General features: G+C 40.1%; 1 protein-coding gene across 4 annotated transcripts in view; it reads left to right on the forward strand.

Moving 5' to 3' along the window:
- The window catches only part of LOC122883962 (Kv channel-interacting protein 2-like), a 100,190-nt gene that overhangs the window by 34,483 nt on the left and 44,253 nt on the right, over nucleotides 1-21,454 (forward strand). Inside the window, exon 1 of one of the 4 annotated variants that reach the window (XM_044213166.1) lies at nucleotides 14,708-15,040. The exons of the other annotated variants lie outside the window; for them this stretch is intronic. Coding sequence (XP_044069101.1) covers nucleotides 14,953-15,040 — 88 coding nt within the window. The 5' untranslated portion in view covers nucleotides 14,708-14,952. Of the gene's footprint in view, nucleotides 1-14,707; nucleotides 15,041-21,454 lie in introns of those variants that run through there. 4 annotated transcript variants of the gene reach the window in all.

Below are 21,454 nucleotides of genomic sequence, written 5' to 3' on the forward strand. Positions count from 1 at the left end.
TTTGGGTGATTGTGTGAATTCAGCCAAGTCGGGCCCCTTTCCATGGAGTTACTGTTCATTTACACAAACACACATGCAAGTACACACTCATGCGAGAACACATACTGTACACAAATAGTCACATTTGGATGCACTCCCACACATACTCGCTGTCCTCTGTGTCTTACATAACAGTTGTGTTTACAGTGATGGAGGATAGATGAGCCGCTTGTTAGGAGAAGACTTACAGGCAACGAGTTAAGCGTCCTCTAGGAATCAGTACAACTCTAACATCATTTTTTTTCTTTTTTGGAAAGACGTTCGCCTGTATTGTGTCGTTTGTGTTTACATTGTCAGGTCTGCAATGCTGCAGAGTCTGCTAAGTGTCTAGTCTTTCATCACTGTGTTGTTATAGTGGGATGTAGTTAATCCTGGTTCACCTCTGGCTCCCTGCCTGCATGGTGAGAGAACCAGAAAGAAACAGAGAAAGAGAGACTGAGAAACAGAGAAACTATTTTCCATTGCTTCATTCCCCAGGATGTCTGTTTTAGATGCCCCCCCCCCAATCATACTAGTGTCATTAGACAGAGGTGTCTCTTGCGCCAGTGCACAAACACATACACACTGACTCAGCAGAAAAAGTGAAGCGTGGAAGCACTTAAGCCCAGCAAGAGAAGGAGACTGAGTTCTGAAAATTGAGTTGAGAGTGAGGTGGAAAGTTCAGCGGCAGCCCTGCTGGATAGACAGACGGAGAGAGCTCCTTAAGAAAGCTGTAGATGGTGTCAAGAGAAGTGAGGGATTACATTTGAGTTAATGATTATAGTAGTGTAGTGTAAGTGCTGCACTTGTCATGATCAAAGCTATTAGTGCTCTTAGTGAGGATCAAATCGAGCTCATGAAACATGTAATATGAGCATAAATGGAGAAGCTGTCAAGTTGGAGAGAAAAAGAAGGGTAGGAAATTAAAGCTGTACTATTTTTTGTTCATTTTTTTAGGTGTTTGGTTGTTTGTCAGTGAGTGGGAAGGTGTAGGTTTGGGTCTTGCTCAAGGATATTCTGGCAGGATATATGGCTGTTTTGGGATTAATGTGGGCTGTGTCTGTCTTGGGGCTGTCTCTCTAAACACCCTGCTTAGACTCAGGTACAGCATGCTCTTATGCCTGTATAACCTTTGCGCTGACACTTTCTGATGAATTATCTCCTCAGGGTGCAAGGTGCAAATACCTTCCTATCAATAATTCCCATCCACTCCTTCATTTTCCGAGCAGAGTCTGTGGCAGCCTTCAAATTTCTGCTCTGTAGCACAGAACTAGAGCAAAAATTTGCTGTAAGCTTGTTGAAAGACAAACAACACTCTTGACACTTTATGCATAGCTGATAGACCCCCAAACATGCACATACACAAATAGTTGCACAGCTCCAGGTGAGTCTGTCTGAGGATTCCCAATCAGGTGGGCTGTGCCCAAATCACAGTGAAGGTGACCTCTTGTCGTCTGATGGTTGACAGCAATGGAACTGATCTGTCCCTGTTCTATTAGGACTGATTATATAATTTAGATAAAGATGGGGTCATTTAACCCAGCAGCTGTCCTCATCAGACACACCAGACTGAGCCCCCTGGTTAATGGCTCACGAGAAGCCATGAGGGGAACAGAGGCTGGCAATGAAGAGGAAACACAAATTACATACATCGGCACTAGGGTGGCAGAGTGGATGGAGTAACCAACCTGTTACCAAAAGGGCTCAAGCTCATTCTCTGCCAAAACCACGAACGTCCATGTCAGCTTAAGCAGTATCTTGAACTCTTTTGTGCTCACTCCAGCAGTCAATGACTCTTACAACAACGTTAAACTTGTCATCACCAGCAGGGGGCATAGCAGCTCTAATTTTAAACCTGAAGTGGTCGTCTCCAACTAATCTTAAGAAATGGATTTCCGTCAGATTGACGTTTGATTAAACTGTAACAAGGTTATTTTAATATTATTGGGGTAGTATTTTACATGTTTTGGTTGCTGTAGTTTACTGTAGACTGTGCTGTGCTAGAACTGAACTTTGCTGCAGAATAGACGGGGCATATTGTCTGCATCTTCCAGTCATCTGCAGCTCCATATTTTTCTTTTTTTCTTCTTGTGTTCTGTTCCTTGTAGAATTGCAGAAAGTAACACATTAACATTTTTGAGGATGTTGTTGTCTTGTTTGAATAAACTTTATTAGAATTGTCAAAGCACAAAACCAATCAGGGGTTTTGTTTACGTTCAGTGTGAGTACCCATCTTGTGACCAGGTCGATTAATCCGTACAGTATTAGTGTAGAAGTTGTAAGTTTTTTTGGCCGTGCAGAAATTGCAGATTAAAACATGTAGTGTGAAGACTGATAAAAACACACAATGTCTGCCCGGGTTAAGGCAGCGGAATATGAACAGTTTCATTAAGTATGTTTTAAAATGTGTTTATTTTGAACGAGCTGACAGTAAGATGTATGCATGGGATGGAAACAAAGGCAGTGAACTGGAAAGGAAAGTGGTGATACTTTTCCATAGTCCCTTTCAATCATGCAATATTTTAGACCGGTTGGTCACACAGTGGTGATTGGTGAGCAAAGCATTGGACTAGTTTGGAGTCTGAAGTAGGGCTGAAATCAACAATTACTTTTTTGATACATTTAGTAATAATTTCTTCAATCGAGCAATTACTAATTTTGTCTAAAAAATGTTTTTTTAAATATTAAAAAGTAACCGTCATGATTTAGAGCCCCAAGGAACTCAAATTTATCATTTTGTCTGACCAGCAATCCAAAGGTACTTTACTACAGCTCCATGCATTTAAGTGGCAGAAACCACCACATTTAGTATTTTTACATGAAAATGACTTTAAAATGCTCAACAGGTGACCAATGGTTAATAATTAATTAATTATTTTTCTTTTCCTTTTTATGCGTAACAACCATAAACCATACCATACCATAACCAACCTTAAACAACAAACATAGAAGCAAGTCAGAGGAGGCGAGGCAAGATGTTTTCGGGGGAGAATTATGTCATACAGAAATAACTGTTGCACTCCATACAGTCATCCACCCACAAGTTGGAAGCTATGCCACTTCCATGAATGTTTTCTATTTAGAATACATAATCAAGGTAGGTAAGATAGAGGATGGTCTTTAAATTGGCCATTTACAGTACTCTTGCAGGCTGGCCTTAGAGAAAAGGTGAGCAGATGAGAGAGAAAGAGGGACAGTGAATAAGATCTAGTCTACACATGATGTGGTTCTGGTTGTTGGGATTTACAATGTTTAAAGGGGGGGACCCACTTGTGTAGGTGCAATCAATTAATTATAGCTATCAGAATTATCAAAGATAATCATAAATAACTTTAATGAATAAAGTCCTCGGGGGCACTACTCTTCTTAAAGAAGAGAAATGATAGCCACTTAATTGATTGAGTCTCATAAAATACACTAAACTATCAATTTGGAACTCTTAATATTAATAAGATTGATAATTAAATTAATAACTGTAACCAGAATTACCACCAATAGCTAGTAGGTTGAACGATGGCCATGGGCTGTCCACCGCAGTAAAAGATTCCAGGAGAAAGAGAACAAATGATCGCTGACCTTTTTATTGACCTGGTGACATCCGGGTCACAGGTCAGACTGGCCACTGCTGCGTTCATTGGCTCTCAGGATTGTGGGACAAAAGAGAATGCAGTCTCCTAACAAAAGTTCAGTTAACAATCACCCAAATGAATGAATTCATCTGTGGAGTCCCAACATGGTGTTAAGAATGTGCCCGTCATTAACACAGGAATCATCACTGCAGCTACATGGAGACTAATGAAGTGTAATTCCGATGAACTACTCTCAGAATGAAAGAGTTCGTGGAGTATTTGAGTCAGCATCACTGAAACTAGTTTTAGGTCAGAGAGTGGGGTGCTGTGAAATCGGGTTACCTGAAGAAGGTTTGATTTAATTAGTGCAAAGTCATACTGTATTTTAGTGTTACATATGCATATTTGATGCACAGAATGGACCTGATGATAAACAGTTTTTATTTATCTTGCTTTATCTCACACTCCCTCTCTCTTCTCCTCATTTGCCATATTAGTCCATACATGTGTGCACCCACACTGCCTTTCTCCCTAGTGACACCTCAACTCAGCAGCAAGTAACTCACATGAGCTGGAGGGTAAATGCAGGGATATTTACTGGCCTGGCCTACACGAGCATGTAACGTGGATAAGACGCACGTACTGGTATTTTAACTGGTGCAATTGTGGTCCGGGGGTGGGATAAGCGCTCTCTCCTGTTGCAAAAGAGAAGACACACTCTGAAAATGGAAGCGTAGATTTTCTCTCCTCCTCCTACACAGGCAGCCTAGCTCAGAGGGGCTCCGTCTCTCCGAGGCTCTCTGATCTTCAAGTCACAAAACACCTGCTGCCTGCCTTCCCACAGGCAAGGGGGCGGGGGGGAAGACAGCAGTCAGGCAGCCAAGAGGTTGGGTGTGACAGGGAGAGGAAGAGAGACACAGGCTTCAGAGGAAATATAGAGTGTCTCTGTTAGATGATAACATGTAAAACAGGAGTGGCACAAGATGTAGCAAAGGCGAAGTGATAGCAAGAGTTCACGTTGACACAGGCACTTAAGGAATATCAGAGACGTTTTCTTCACTCGCGGATTGTTTGATGCCTTCAAAGAGGTACAGGTAGCAGCGTGTGACTTGGTGCTCCTCTTTTCAAACGTTAGGCTTAGCTGACTTTGCTGCTGGTTAGTGCCTGGCAATAAAAACAATGTGAAAGCCACATCTCCCCTGTGGGTTATTTGTAGACCTCATGACCCAGTGATCCATTCCTCTGCTCATCTCTCACTGTTTTATTTGTCAATCTTGTCTCCCTTGGGTCTGTCCCCTTTCTTTCTTCATCTTTCCATACAGTAGTAGCTTCATCTCTGGCTTTATCCAAAGGAATATGTAAGGAGCTCCCACAGGGTATAAAAGCTGAGAACAGTAGAAGAGAATGTGTGTTGGGATAGCTTTAATGTAGAGTGGAGGAGAGCTTGAGTCTAATATTTATTTTTTTGTTTCTGTTGTAGCTGTACCACACTGAAGCCAATGATCAATTTCGACTTCCTGTATTTCTGTATATGCTATGAACGAAGGCCTGACCACACCATGTCCTCTCATGACCTTTCAGCTTTTTCTCGCCATCACAACACTGAAGTGATACAAATTGACAGATCACTCTGATGCCCAGAGCAAGGAGCAAACCAGAAGTCTGATCCTTAAATCTGAAGCAGCTCGGCAGTTGGCCGATCCAGCCCAGTAAATATCTCTGCATTTACCCTTTAACTCTATCTTCTAATGGTTCAATTACACTGTTGTTATATTTTCTGCAGGCGAGATAATTAACTGTATTTAAAAACAGACGGCCGTACACTTGCGCTAGACATTACTCTAAGGAAAGACGGCACAAATAATTGCTTTGCTAGGATTTGTCTGAAGTCATTGCCAAGATATAAAATGGTTTTAACCATATACTTTAATATTAATTTGGAGTGGGTGCCAACCTTTCCACAACTTAACTTATTCAGAGTTGAGGTAATGCATTGGTGAAATGTATAGTATTGGAATGTATAATTTCATGTGTATTTTGCTGCTTTCTTACTAATCTAGTTTGCCTGCAGGGCATTATAACTCCCAAAAAAAGAAATGTAGAAAGAAAAAGTGATGATTTCTTTCTTTGAGGGACAATTATGAGTTTGTATGCAATATTTTTTTAGACTTTCAGTAGCTATGGTTTCACTGGTCTGTATCTGCCCTCTACTGGTCTACACTGTTTGGTACAGCTATTCTTCTGTATTCTGAAGTCACTGGACACAGCCCTGAACACCCCACACTGTATTTTAATATGAATTGCCAGATGTAATTTCTGGCATTTTTCCCCCTCTCTATAATCCAAAGTTTGTGTATAAATATTGTAGATGAAAAACCACTGTAGCCAGAACTGAGTTGTGAGTTGTGAAGAGACTGAACCAGTAGATATCAGTGCCGTTTCAGATTTGTGTTTCTCTGTGTTAAATGCATAATATTTATGTGTTTATTCATGATCTATTACGTCAGGTTTATGTCAGCAGATGGGTAGTTTTGCTTTCTGGAAACATTACTACTTTGATTGTCATTTTTTTCAGTGCTATACTTGACATTTGATATGAAACTTACTGAAGCTAACACGCTTGTGTATATTTTAATACTTTTATTTATGTTCACCTTTATGTTTATTAAGACATCCTCTGTCCTGAAAATGACCCAGTGCCTCTCCTTCAGTCGCCTAGTCTTTATTCTAACTCTGAAGGCCCCTCTCAAATGCCTATCAGGTTGTCTGTTAGTGGTCAGACCGGGGATGGAGGAAACACCATACTTGGTGCCAACCCAATCCCTTAGATGCTTACAGACAAAAATGCACATATTTGCTCACACACACATACACGAATAATTATTTTGCAACCCATATTTTCTTATCTTAAGAACAGCTTTTAATGAATATTCATTAGTATTCAAATTAAAGTGCACTATAGTTGTATTTCTCTCCCAGCTGGAAAAGCCATGCATCATTGGTTACGTATAGAGTTTCGACTTCATTAATATCCCCTCTTCCTCCCCGGTCTTCATAAAAGTTGGAAGTTGATGTGTGTATGTATGTGTTTGTGAAATTTATGAGTTTCTTTCCCCCAGTGCCTTCCCTCAGTCAATCTGTTTGCCCTCAGGGCAGATAACTGCTCCTGGAGTTGTGGCTGTGCAGGTTTTTGCCTGCAGATGGCAGCAGTGTCATAGATCTTATGTTCTGGTTTTTAGTATCTGCACCACTGGCTACACAATGGCACCACTGCTGTGTTTAATGAAGCATAATCACCATCTCATTTAAAATCTAACAGTGTTCATTGTGTTGCTGATAAATATTAACAAGGCGCAGACATGAATGGCTGCTCTCTTGTTCTCTTCTTGAATTTTAGTTGCTTAAACCTTGCTGATATATCTCTGGGTTGTGTTTATGAAATATTTATGAGAGACAACTTTTAATTTTCTAATCACAGAATAGAGACGTATGACACTGGCAACTATTCCAAATGCCATCCTTAAGTGGAATAGGAGATGCTAAATTGTAAGATTCCAATATTTTGTTGTCAAATCTTTATTAGCTATCACTCAGTTAAAGTGTGGAATGCTAGAAAGGCTGTCATGTCCAGGGGGAAGGTCTGTGAGTTGGGTTTCAACTTGTGACATTAAAATATGTGGTACATGTGTAAGACCTGCTGAACCAAAAGAACGCTCTTATTGAACAAGTCAGATTAGCTTTAACTAAGGGTCTCAACATATTGTATGGTTAATTAGGGCCCGACAGTATGTTCATGGACTACTATGAAACATCTACTGCTAGCAAAGCTTCTGATTTTAGGAATCACACAGTGTCAAACAGCTTCAAACACCACTGAAATCTATCTTCTACTAATAAAACAAATAAACAACAAAAAAATGAAGTCAAATAACTACTCACGGCCTAGTGATACTTAAATCAAGAGTGTGTGATGTTTGAGGGGTTGCTTTGAAAACTTTGAATTCCAGATTAAAGCTTGTACTTAATATATGTGTGTACTGTATACTGGCCCTTTCCCAAATGATCCCTATAACTTGTACTTCACTATGGAGTGCCATTCTGAATGAAGTCATACTTGAAGCTGTGGAGAGCCCTCACATCACATTAAAGGGGAGGGTATAAATAAACAGGTAAATTGTGGGACTCACTCACTACTCTCAATAAGCAGGAAACATCCATCACCATGGATACAGTTGATAGCCTTGCTCGTTCAGCTGTTGACTTGCCCTATAATATGTACTATTCAACAGTAAATCTGTAACATCCCTGAAACAATCTGCATGTCATGTTCATTTTAACTGAATGATGCGTGCATATGGGTGTTAGACAAATCAAATATATTAAGTTTGGGACTAATTGATATTCTGTGATTTATGCCTGAAGCCATCATAGAAAGGCAGTGTTAGGAAAGTTTAGCAAAGGTTTATGTGCACGACCAACATAATGATAAGACATGACATAAGATGGAACTTTATATTATAAAATCCGAAAGATGTTTACTTCAGTATCTGTCATCTGTGCTTATGGTGAGGGGCAGAAAAGAATGATTAAGTCATATTTACATAATGGCATAAAAACAAGGCTCCGTGCAGGATTCTTTGCGGGAGTAGGGGAGTCTGGGCAGCTAACTTGTTGATATATAGCAATTTGCAAATACTTTATTATTAGTTTCTTGCTATTTGCAAGTTTTATAATGTATCATGATCTGTTCTGATTACCAGGCAAATTGAGTTTAGCAAAAACCCCAGGCTACAAAGTGAATGCGGTTGACAGTAGCATCAAATGTTTTTAGTTTGGTCTCAATATGATGATCATTTGTTATTAGATTTGTTATTTATTCAGAAAAACGCTGATAATTTGAATATGGCCTAAGTCAGTACCAGTGGAGACATGCTGTTCAAGAATTTTATAGTTCCCTATCAATCCAAATTGCACAGTTTGTTACAGCCCTTAAGAGGGCAAAAGGAGCAGAAATGGATAGAGAAAGGTTCTCTGTAAAAACTCTTAATTTTTGGTTGTATTTAAAGCTTAACTGCACATCCCTGAAGACGAGTGTTTCCACCTGTGCCTCTTTCTCGCTCCTCCCTCTCTTTCCACTCTCTCCTCCCTTTCTCCTCTCCTTCCCTCCACAGTCACATGTTCTCAGTGAATAGAGTGCTGAGTGGGTTTCACCAGCTGGTGCCTTTGCCTGCCACATAAATAGTGTTAAAAACAAATGTGTGTGTGTGTGTATGTGCGTGTGTCTTTGCCAGATACTTGAGTGTCAGTGTCACATCTGCCCTCCAACATTCCTGTGTGCCTTTGTGCTCATATGGCAAAAACCCACAGGCTACACAGAGTGCTGCACCAATTCCAAATATGTGGGAAATCATTATGTTGTCCCTCGCAACGCGCAGACACACACATACATACACCGAGACACACAAACTCTATCTTTCAGAACATTTTTTCTCTGTATCCGAATGTCATTCAATACAAACCTTACTAATCAAGGTTTGAATGGAGTTTAGAAACAGAAAAAAAAGCAAAGAAAAAAGGGAAGCAGGTGAGGTCAATGAGACAGTCGGGTATATTTATCCTCCTATTGACCTGCCAAAAAAGCCTCAGATTTCCAGGCTGCTTGATGATGTTTCTGACAGTCACTTCATGGTCAGGGCAGGTCTTACGCCTCCAGGGTCTCCATCTTAATGATGGATCCAATCACTCAGACAGCCTGCAGATCTGTAGCTTCAACATCGGGTCAATGGTGCAGCAAGTCTGCCTGCTCCTTACTCATCTTTCTTCTTGTCTGTTTGACCTCTCTCTCTCTCTTTCTGTCTGCCAGCATGTTCCTCCTTCCTTCCTGCCTCCCTGTCTGTCCATTTTTATGTGTTTTTATCACTCCCCTGACATTTTAAGACTGACACTGTTTTTATTCCTTGCATGAATACATTTAAGAGCTGCTGGCATTTGATTGAAGTCTCAATTAATACATCAGTACTAAATACAAAAGGTTTTGTCAGCTGATAATTGGTGCTAAAAGGGCCTGCCGTGTGAGGTGTTGTGTTCTTTGTTTGCATTGTTTCTTGGTAATAGTTGCTAATGAACTGCAGCCTGGATTTGGCTCTGCTAGGTTCACACCCTGGACATCTTGGTGGTGATGGTTATGACTCAGACTCCTGGACGGAAACAAACACAAGTACAAACACAAACACACACACACACACACTCTGAGAACAGGAGTCTGAGTCTTGGCACAAATCCTGGACATGCGTCACAGTGTTTAAAACAACAACAACACATGCAGATCTCTCATGTTGGAGCAGCCACACCTTTTCTTCCACTTCTTCTAATCACCTCCTTCATACCCCCTGTAGAAAGTCTTCATATTCCTGCTTGATAACAGCCAGCTAAGCCTGACATTGTGTAATTTTACCACTGCTTCTTACTATTTCTGTTTGTCTGCCTGGTTGGCTCAACTGACAGCGCCTGAGTGTTGCAGACAAGCTTCTCTACATCCTCCGTAAACCTGTCATGTATCTGCAGAGGGTCTGACATGCTCTGCGTCACCCACAGTGTCAGAGCTGGAGGTAAAAGAGTTTAGTGTTGAATATGTAAAGCTTTTCTGGGAGGAAGATGGATCCCTGAGTGACATCTGAAATTCAGAGAAATTACTTCTGACTTCAAGTCTGAGTCAGATTTATAGTCCAAAAACCGTGCTGGCCTTGCTTTAACTTCCAGGCATAAGTGTTGATTAGTCTCTTTTTCTCCCACTCATTCATCTCCTGAGAACAAAACTGGCTTTATTAAACTTTAACCTTTCATCATCAGATCATACACCCTGATCTCCTGTGTCCACACGTATGTGTGTGGCAGGAGATGGTGTGTTGTAACAGCCACCATTGCAAGTCTGTAATCCTTCATGCTACACTGATCACTCAATCTGTCGCTTCAGTTCTTCTTCAGCTTTTACCCCTCAGTATGTGTATGAACTTATGTGCGTGTGTTTGTGTGAATCTGTGCTCTCTTCCTGAAGCTACAATGAGACTCTAGCAAACTCTATTATTCATAGGCTTAGGGAGACGAGCAGTGTGTTGCTTCACTCTCATTTCTTTACAAAAACCTGCCTGCCGAGTTAGCAGGCTGAAACAAAGAGCTGATTATTCATTGATTATTTATAATCCTGTTGATCATCATCTGCTTCAGCTCATCTATAAACTTTCTAAATATTATTTTGCTCACTTTTCTGAGAACGTTTAACCATTTTACAACTTAATTTACATGAATTAGTCTAGCTATAAATGTCCTCAGTATGTGTTAATATAGAATTTGTTGTTTCTTCTTCGCTACTGGGCATTTCTAATAGCTAAATCTGCTGAATTGAGCAATGCAGCATGGATTACCTAATATTTTATAACATGTTTTCAGAGTCAGACATACAGTATACTGGCAGGATGATGAAGACAGGTGCTGCAGGGAGCAGACAAGTTTAGCTGACTGCTGTCTGCTCCACTTGCCCACTAATGTCAACACAAATTTGCCTGTAGTTTCTGTGCTGCAGTGAGCTTCACTGTGGGATGTTTTATCTGGTTCACCACTGTGTGGCAATGGGGGGCTTTCCCTCAAACTTTCTTCAAATATAAACTATAGAAACAACCAATGCCAACAGATGTGAGAGGGCACTAAACTTAAATGTTACTGTGACATAATGTAGGGCTGGGAGATAATTCAATATTATCATTTATTGATTTTCTAGTAGAAGTGTGTCCTAATCGTATCATCATATTGTGTCACCAATTTACACATTTCTAAACTTTCTAAAGTTGGTAATTTGGTTCATGAGATGTCCAAATGAATGGTGCCAAGCAAGCTGTAATTACAACATCATTTTGTTTACATGTTTGAAGAGTTTTGTCTGATATAATGCTTAACAGTAGAACCAGTAGTGAAATGCAACTAAGCACATTTACTCAAGCACTATACTTACATAGTGAGGTGCTTGTGTATTCCCATTTAATGCATTTTATGATACATTTCCATAGACTAAACTACCCAATAGTATAAGAAGAAGGTAAAATTAGCTCCACCCACAACATTAAAATGCTGCTTAAACAAACATTCAGCAGTAATAATAATCCAATGATATAATATATAACACTCACAGGGCCATTCTGCCTAAAGAGTAATTACTGTATGCTTTTGATACTTTAAAGGTAGGGTAGATAATGTATTTCAAAAAGCATTACTGTTATAATGGTAGAAAGTCTCTTTACATCCTGACAGCAGTCAATAAATCAAATGCTCTGAAAAAAAAGAAAGAAAACAATGTGGTATCTGTGGCTGCCCAGCCAATCATTTCGTTCAGGCTGGCTGGCCTACCTGCCTAGCTGCCTACCTGTGCACACATTGCGCATGAAAATGTGTTTTGGGGGCATGGCTTTGGAGAGTGGCCTTAAGGGTGGGGGTGGGATTTTTTTGGTTGGATACTTTCAAAATCTAGCTGTCTCCTGCTAGTTTCTCCAATGTTACCTACCTTAGCGTTAAGTACATTTCGCTGATAATACTTTTTTTACTAGTATTTATAAATTGCGGTATTGCTGCTTTTGAGTACTTCTTCCACCACTGAGTACAACACTGTTTGTGGCGCTGAACATCAATTTGACTATTTTTATTTTGCATCCATATGCCATATCGTGATATATAGTGATATAGAGATATTAGTTTTTTTTATATTGATTTCAACCATATCATTCAGTCGTAACTTACAAGTATGTAAGATGAGAATTTATCATTTTTAATTAATTATTTTCTGATTTTACTATTACTAAACATTATAGCGTAGCAATAATGCTGCTGACTAGAAACAGCTAGTTAGTTGTTTTGCCTACTTACTCAGTCTAACAAAGTAGCCATTTTTCAGTTTTTGTGTATTTTAACAGTACGTTCAATGGCAAGTGTGTTAGTAGGCATTTTCAGCCAAGCAGGGACATTTGATTTGATAAGGAACTTAAACCTGCAATAACTATGGGCAGAGGAGACAAGCTGCAATCACTACCCTTTTAAGTTTATATGGCAAACTTGTTAGTACACAGTTGTCATTCTCACATCCAGTAGATACAGAATAACATTATCATTCATTTGTTGTTGTGTTTGTGTCCATCTGACAAATGTAAGTCCAATTTTCCTTGTCTTTTAACTCTGTTTTGATCTCCATAACTCCTGAGGTAAATATCTGGCTCTTTACATGCCTAATTCTCCACTGTTCATCAGCTAGTTGCTAACTTTGTTTGTCTTCTGTTTGATGCTCGGCAGGTAGTGTACATTGCGTTTTCAGAGCTTTTTTCTCTTGAAAACGATACTGATGAGAGTGTTGAGAGTGAACCAAGACTGTAAAGTTGCAGGCTGGAAAATGAAAGCAGTATGAGCTGAAAGACGCTAGGAAGCTCTGTAGAGCTGAGAAGAACAGCAGAGTTGGTGATTATTGTCTGTGGGTTCAAGTAGTCATGTGATCCATCTTTAATATAGAAACATTGATTATAGCCACTTTGAGCTAAGTGTCTGACAAGTTACCAATGAAAACCTCACACACACTGAATAGTGGTACATGTAGTAGGCACCATAGGGACTGCCTGCAGTGATGTACGAAACCCTGCTTTCACACTCAGTGAGTTAATCCTAACCTGAAGATCCCTGAACCAAGCAGCCAGGAGTCAAAGTTAATAATTTGTAAGTAATCCTAATACGGTCTATAATACTGAGTCAGAAAAACTTAAAGTCTTTGCCATCTGCTCTCCAACATGTTCTTAAGTCCCTTAGCTCAGAATCTAACTATCAAGTCCTTCTGTGTTACTTGTTTATGTCAGGGCTCTTTACTCTGTCTGGCAGTGTTGCATTGACTCGTAAGAGTCCAGAACAGCTCGCTGTCAAACACTCACCTGCACTTTGACCACTCTCTGTGCCTTCTAAATGAGAATGAGAACGCAGAGCCTGTAGAAAGAGAACAAGAGCGTTTAGAGGAAGCATCTGCCTGATGTTTGATTTTCTCTTTGACCTAAAGAACAGACAGATGTGTATGTAAATGTGTGTGTGTGTGTGTGCGTGCGCGTCTGCCACTACCAGAAAAAGCTGAGTCTGGGGTTGCTGTGGTAACGGTAATCACTTTTAATTCAGCATCAGGGAGAAAGAGAGAGGATAAAGGTGGAGTGGCAGTAGTTTAGTAGGGTAATGTGGGAGTTGTAGAGGTAAAAACAATAAAATGTGTCAACAGAGAAAACTAGGTGAGTGTGTTTCCTTGTTTAGTGACTCTGCAAGCTTTGTTCACATTGAGTGAGACAGCGAGTGGAGGCAGAACAGCTTTACATAAATACCTTTCTTTCTAAGTGGCACAGGATTTAAAAGCTCCTCCTCTCTCTTCCCCTCTTCCCTCTACTCCTCCCTCTCTGCTGGCAGATAATAATCCGTTCATCATCTGCTGGTGAGGGCTGGTATTTGTTAAACAACCTCCTTCTCCTGTCAAGATTTTGCTCTCTTTTAAAATTTTACCTTATCGGAAAAAGGAGGGAAAGACATGAATTATGCATTACCCTTTTTGCCCCATCTCCACCTCCCTATTTGTCTATTCGTGTACCTTCACTTTTCCTTTTTGCTCCTTCTCTTCACCTCCTCTTCGTCCTTTTCCTCTCTGTGTTATGAATACCATTAATGAGTGAGCAAGAGACAGACACACAGTCAGATAAGTATGGTGTGTGTGATGCTAATTAATAGGTTTGCTTTGTTTCCTCTGTCACTTTACTCAACCTCCTTCTTTATGAGCCATGAGTGGAGGAAAATTTGAAAAAAACAACATCAACAAGATGGTGTGGAGTGTGCAGCTAGAGAAAAACCACCACCTGCCACTCAAGCCAACCTCCTTGTAGTATACTGCTCACACACACATACACACACCCACACTCTCACATGTGCGCCGGTCCGTAATTTTCTGCCATGCTCCGCTCACAGCCAATGAGAGGCCAGAACAGGGCTTCTCAGAACTGGAGGGGGAGGGGACAGAGCGCTACTGGCTGATTGACAGCCAGCGCCCTACAGGTGGAGAGAAGAGCGGAGAGACAGAGAAAGGGGGGAGGACGACAGAGAGAGCAAAGAGAAGGGGTAAGTGAAGAGGAGAAGAGAGGCAGAGGCAGTCAGACTTCCATACACACACACACACACACACACACACCTACAGACACACACACACTCAGTGCTCGGTTCCTCCCTCCTACCTTGAGAGCTTGCTTCTCCCGGCAGACTAGCCGACTAACACCACCATCACTAGCATCATCTCCACCTCCACCACAGCTGCACCAAGATGAGCCAGTGTAGGAAAAGGTGCAAGAGGCAGCTCACCAAGGTGGCTCGCTATTTCTACCACTTCCTCATGGGAACGCTCACCCAAGGTAGGCACCCAAAACTTCCACTTCCACACCCAGAGGTTTGCTTGTGGGTCCGCTTCTTTTGTGAGCACAGAAGCCAAGTGGAGATGGTCTTCAGTGGAGTTTGTTGTGTATTTAGCAGAGGTGTTCAGCTCAAAGACCTGCTGTGGTTTCTAATCTTTGCTGATGGTTCTGTTTTTGGTCCATCAGTTCAATGTCTTGTGTCTGTGGCTCAGTTTGTTTTCTACTTGAATGATGGTATAGCAAATGCTCTCCTAATTTGCATACATCCAAAACAAGCATATTTTTTCATAGAGAGTAAGTGGACTTGTAGGGTGTGCGTGTGTGTGTGTCCATGGTGTGCATCTGTGTGTATGTGTATACAGTACATCTGAGTGGTTTGTTTCATCTCCAGACAGAGAGACCACACAAAGCGTTGACATCAAACAGCTTGAAGATTCTAGTCATTATTCACATGTATTGTATCTATATGCATGTATGTATACTTGTGGGCATATGTCTTTTCCACTTTGCTCAATTCCTATGCATAATAATAAAATCAATGATCAGTATCCACAGTGAGATTTAGAAAAGCTGTTGGTGTTGAATGAACTCACTCTTTCCATTTTTCTATTTGCTTTTTGACACCCCCCCCCTCCCTTCACAGCTCTGTCCTTTCTCTCCTCCTGCTCTCTCTCTAGCAGTTAAACAGATTGTCCTCTGGAAGCATGTGGCATTCCACCTCCATTGAGAATCTCTCAGACACACACAGCCTTTTATCCAACTCACAGTATGACATCAACTCACCCATTCTCCTCTCTAGCTCTCCCTGTACAGTTACACACAACTTTATAATGCTAATCTGTGCACTGAGATTAGAATGAAGTTGTATGCGCTTGGTCAAAATCTTATTTCTTTTATGTCCTCACACTCTTTGTCCTACTGAGCTTAGTGTTGGCTGAATAAAGTGTTCTTTGCCAGAAACACCCTCTATAACTTTGCCTATTGACAGCCTGCTGCTAAGCTTTACATTAATTTCCCTCTTTTTTTCTTGTGAGTGATATTGGGCAGTAGCTCAGATTGCCTTGGGGAAGACACAACAAAGTAGGGTGGTTCTATTGAATCCAAGCAGTTGATCCTAGAAGGAGGAGATAAAGCAGTGTTTAGATGACCTTGTCAATAGAGCAGTGTGTGAATGCTAATTTGACATCCAAGCCGCTCATCTCCACCTCTGCTTTTCTCCTCGTTATCTCTTAAGACTTTGACATCTGCAGAGCTTCGTGTTCGTGCTCTGAAAGCAGCAACTGCGTGCATGTGTAGAGAGACATGCGCACACATAGACACACATTATAACCCATGTATGAACTTTGTGTCTTGACCAAAACAGTAACATTGGGTATGATACCCAGTTCAGTCATTTGGAAAAGAAACAATAACCAATATATGTGCTGATAAAGATGCTCAGAGTGATGCTTTTGATATTTTTAACATTTAGTTCTTAGGAAACAAATGTGTGACCAATTACCACATTAAAACAGTAAAACCTCAGTATTAAAGCATTTAAAACTCAAACAATCAAACTTTGGATTCAACAGTGACACACTGAAATAAATGTATTCTAAAATACTACAATATAGTAATTACATAATGGAAAAATTTGGTTGATTAATTGACTTTAATAAAATGATAAGGCTGGTGATCTTCTATAATATATATATATAATCCCCTGAAAATAGTTCCCTACAAATACACTATTTACTCCTGTTTGATTAACATTTGCTAAAATCATGGTGCCCAGCTGTTTAAAGAAATTACTGAGCCTTTTTAAAAAATGTAACTATATATTTGAGTCTTTTTTTAAAGATTTTTTTTAAGGTTTTGGGCTTATTGGTGCCAATGAGACAATAAGAAAAATACAGAATAACACCGGCCTCATCCTTTTCAGCAACTTCTATACCAAAGCATTTAAAACACTATTGCACAGTCACATAATCAAAATTTGCATTGTATTGTTTCATTCAACAATCAACCATAGATATGCATTTTTAAATATATCAATAATGAATTGACTTTGATTTTGCTAACGTGCTAATTTGCACCCATTAAAATGTTTCAAAAGGTTGGAATAAGGTTTCGAACATCTGTTGGGTGCCTCGTGCATACCCACATACAAACAGATACACACACACACACACACACACACACACACACACACACACACACAATATATAGTCTGATAAGGAAATAGAAACATTGGTAAATTATGTTTGACATTGTACTTGCGAAACAAACTACTCACTCTTCAGACAGCTAACTAGTTACCACAGTCTCAAAGCCCCTTCATCAGTTCCCATCCATGAAGTATTTATTAAAAACATTGTGTGTGTGTGTGTGTGTGTGTGTGTGTGTGTGTGTGTGTGTGTGTGTGCACATACCAGAAGTTTACCCAGAATGGAGTTACCATGACTACTGGCTCCTGTGTGTCTGTTCCAATGGGGAGGAGGAGGAGGAGGAGGAGAGAGAGAGAGAGAGAGAGAGAGAGAGAGAGAGAGATTCAGTGTGATGGGAGCCAGTAAGGGCTGAACTGTATAATGGCTGTGCTACATAGGGATTTCATCAAGGCCATTTAGAGTTTGGTATTTGGGTATTGTGGCATTTTTGGCTGTGCCAAGGTGCTGAGGGACGTGCCATTTAAGTCAGGCATGGAGAGACAGAATTGACTCTACCGTCAAACTGTGTATGAACCTAACAGTGATTTAACCTATGCAAAAAAGGACACATGACATTAAGAAACCCCATGTTAATTGGTGTTTTTATTCCACCTCACTGGATAAAGTCAGTAGGCTATGTTTGAAAAATTCTAGCAGTTTTTTCTTGATTTTATACCCCTACTGAGTCTTGATACTGCACAGTGTGTTTCTGGATAGGCTCTTGTGTCTATAATATAATCCCAATCCCCTACCTGTCCCACCACAGACCTACACGATGGTTAGGAGCCTGATTTTGTCTGGTTATGGTTTGTTGGTATTTGTGTGTGTGCACATTACTGATGACAGTCATTTGTAGTCACCCTCCTTCTGGCCCCTACTTTGCCCACTAATTAGTTTGTTTCATTAGCCTCTGTAGGGGAAACAAGGCCATGCTGGGGTGTGTGTGTGTGTGTGAATGTGTGTTTGTGTCCTCTTCTCCTTCTCTGCCCTACAGCTTTGTTTGTGTCGATTTACCTAATAGTGTTACTAGCTCTGTTCAGTGCAATTAAGATGTATTAAATACTGTTCAACTTGTTTGCCCACAAATGCATACATTAAGTATACCAGTTCACCGTCACCAACTGTGCACACATTATCTTCCCTTTCCACTTCACTCTGTTGCATGACACTATCTTATTCTGTAGATGTTGTGGCTTTGGCTGTATAGAATCTCTGTGAGCCCTATTGATCTGTCCTTTAGCTGTGCTCTTATCTAACATAAACAGTCCAAACTGACACCACAGGCCTCCTTCTTCTTTCAGTACCCTTTCCTCTCCTCCTACAGTACCTCCTGTCCCCATCAATGTCACATGATGTCTCTGCTTTGTGTCATTATAGTGTCTCATGCGATATGTAAAGGAGACACAGAAAGCTGCAGTCATTGGAGCTTGGTCTTCCACAATTTTGTGAAATGAGCATAAAATTAAAATAATAAATTAATTAATTAAAGAAAAACATGCTATTTTGCAAAAATAAGACACATGTTTCATTAAGTGAATAAATAAAAAGTAATAACAGCTGTAGTTTGACATGAAAATAAAGAGGTTGGATTTGTGATCTCATTTGGGATAATGTTTCTGTTATGCTGCCTGTGCTTAAAGGCCATGCGACCTCTGCAGATTAGACCTCTGCTCTCTGTTGAATTGGGTGGAGCTGCTGGGAATTACATGACGTACCAATATGTCAATATGGATGATAAAGATGTAAGTTGTTCTACAGTAAGAAGTTCAACAAAACTTAAGACCGATGTCAAATGAAAACAGTCTCTAGATGCCCATACAGTCCTGAGAAGAGGTCTAAGCAGGCTTTAGTCAAGCAACATAAGTGAAAACACCTTTTTGGGTGTACCATGGGTGTGTAGGGGCTTCAACTGTCTGCTAACCTGCTCACATCACATGACAAACAGATATGTCCATTTTATTTTATATTCTTTCACATCATTTAATCTTTGCCCAGTGTGTACAGTATATTGTCACATGTTCATGTTATGCTCTTGTTTTGTAGTTTGTACTAATACCACATAATCTTATCATGGTGGAGAAATAAAAACACTGAATCCATGAAAAAGGCCTTTGGGCCTAAATTAAGTAGTTACACCTGCGTTTCACAGGTCAAAAACTGTCCACAGCAAGAATGGTCAGTTGACACTTTTCCATTGTTTCCTTGTCAATAATCACATCAAACAACCCAGTTTTTCCTAGTTGTCTGTGTATTTTGAACATGTTTACAAGCGTACATAGTAGTGACCACTGAATACATTCTGGTTCTGTTTTTGCTAAATAACAAATGACCATTTCACAGTAATTTCACAGTGACAAAGTGCAGTTAATTTTACTCCATGGTAACTGTACACAAACGTGTTCTTTTGGCTTGTAAATTGCTTTAGCTGGTAATAGAGAGTCTTAAATCAATATTTCATGTCTTTGCTAGCTGTGTAACGAGCAGCAATACATGCTGGTCATTACTGCATATTAATTCTCTTCAGGTGATCCAGATCATGTGTTTATTCTTGCAGAGAGTAGCCTCCTGTGACTTATTCATTTTTTTAAAATGCACTCTACACCACAGCGCCTACATATTCTACTGCAGGAAACTTTCACCTTCACTTCACGGTATATATATGAGCACCAAGAAATAGTTACATTCATTTTCTTCTTTCAGAGTAGGAGTCAATTGTTATGGGCTTTAACATTTTTCTAAATGAAACTGGGCATTACTCGTCGTCCAGAGGCCATTTGAACTTCGTACATTCTAATTAATAACTTCTGATTACCTCCCCCATGTGCTGCTTCACCTTTCTGTTGCATGGGCATGTATACTTCCACACCAGTGATGGTATATACACATAAATTACACACATCGGCTCAGATTGACAGAAACACACACACACATTTCCACTAACTCTGTTTGTCAGTTCTAGTACCTTGAAGCTGATTCTCTTTGCAGCACACTCGGGGCTATGACCAAAGAGATTTTGTTATCAACCTTTTATCTATGAATAAAATATGTTGGGTCCAAGCCTCTGTCCCAGCATAGCTGAGCTTTATGTGTGTATGAGATGGTGCTGCTATTACATTTGTATTTTATTATGAAAACTTTCTAATACTGTTATTTGGTGAAGAGTCTGGGTGTTTCAGTTGTACTGACTGGCTCGATTGGGATCATTGTAATTGATGGTCAATATTTCAGTAATGCATCATGTTACTCAGGTGAGGAGTATGTACTGTATATGTATCTTTCGTCTGAACTGCTCTCCTTCAAGCACCTGTAGAGTTTATTAAGTTTTACAGTGTCACTTCTGTACCCTCCCTCTTGCCTCTGACAAATGTCATTACATACCCGTCCATCACTTTCACATGAAATTTGACATTAAACGTCAATTTCAGGCTTAATGAATAAAACATCTGTGGTGGCAAATTCTGATGAGTGCTTGCAGGGGTTACTGTGTGTGCATGTGTGTTGCTGTATTTGCGTGCGTGGAGAGTATTAAGCCATATCACAGTGTGTGGTAATGGCACTCTCAGTGGGAAGGGAATTGTTCATTACCATAAGGATAACTTACTCCAAACTAAAGCCCCCTGCTTGTGTGTTTTATCATGGGTTGAAGAGGAGACACTCCATTGTCTCACATCAATGCACAATAGGCAATATGAAAACCCAGCAGGAAGCAGCGCTGAAGCCTCAGGTTTGGGTAAGCATGACTTGCAAGGCGGAAAAAGAGGAATATATTCAGATTCATTTACAAAATTTAGTTCCACTTCATTTGAGATTATTATTTTCTTGGCCGCAGTACCAAGTTGTGACAACTGTTTTGATAATCTGTTGTGTGACATAATAAAAAAAAATATCTTAAAGTGAGGGAAAGGAAAGATAGAAAGCGACAAAGTGAGAAAGGGACTTGATGGAGAAAGAAAAATGCCACATCCTATCACGTCTGAGCGCTCACATCCATTTTAAGAACACACTCATTTTGTCACCAGACATGTGAAGATTCTCACTTAAATTATCTCGCTTGCGCTGATTATATTCGCTTCTGTTTCTGTCTGTTGTTGACACCTCATGACTCGTACATTCACAGTCAAGATAAAAAGGTGGCCTAAAAATAAACTCCTCATGGAAGTTCAAGGTCAAAGCTTGTGCAGAAAAATTCCTCTTTAAAGATCTATATTTAAAAATTCTATTTTGCACG

The sequence above is a fragment of the Siniperca chuatsi genome, linkage group LG11 (genome assembly GCF_020085105.1).
Source record: "Siniperca chuatsi isolate FFG_IHB_CAS linkage group LG11, ASM2008510v1, whole genome shotgun sequence".
NCBI lineage: Eukaryota > Metazoa > Chordata > Actinopteri > Centrarchiformes > Sinipercidae > Siniperca > Siniperca chuatsi.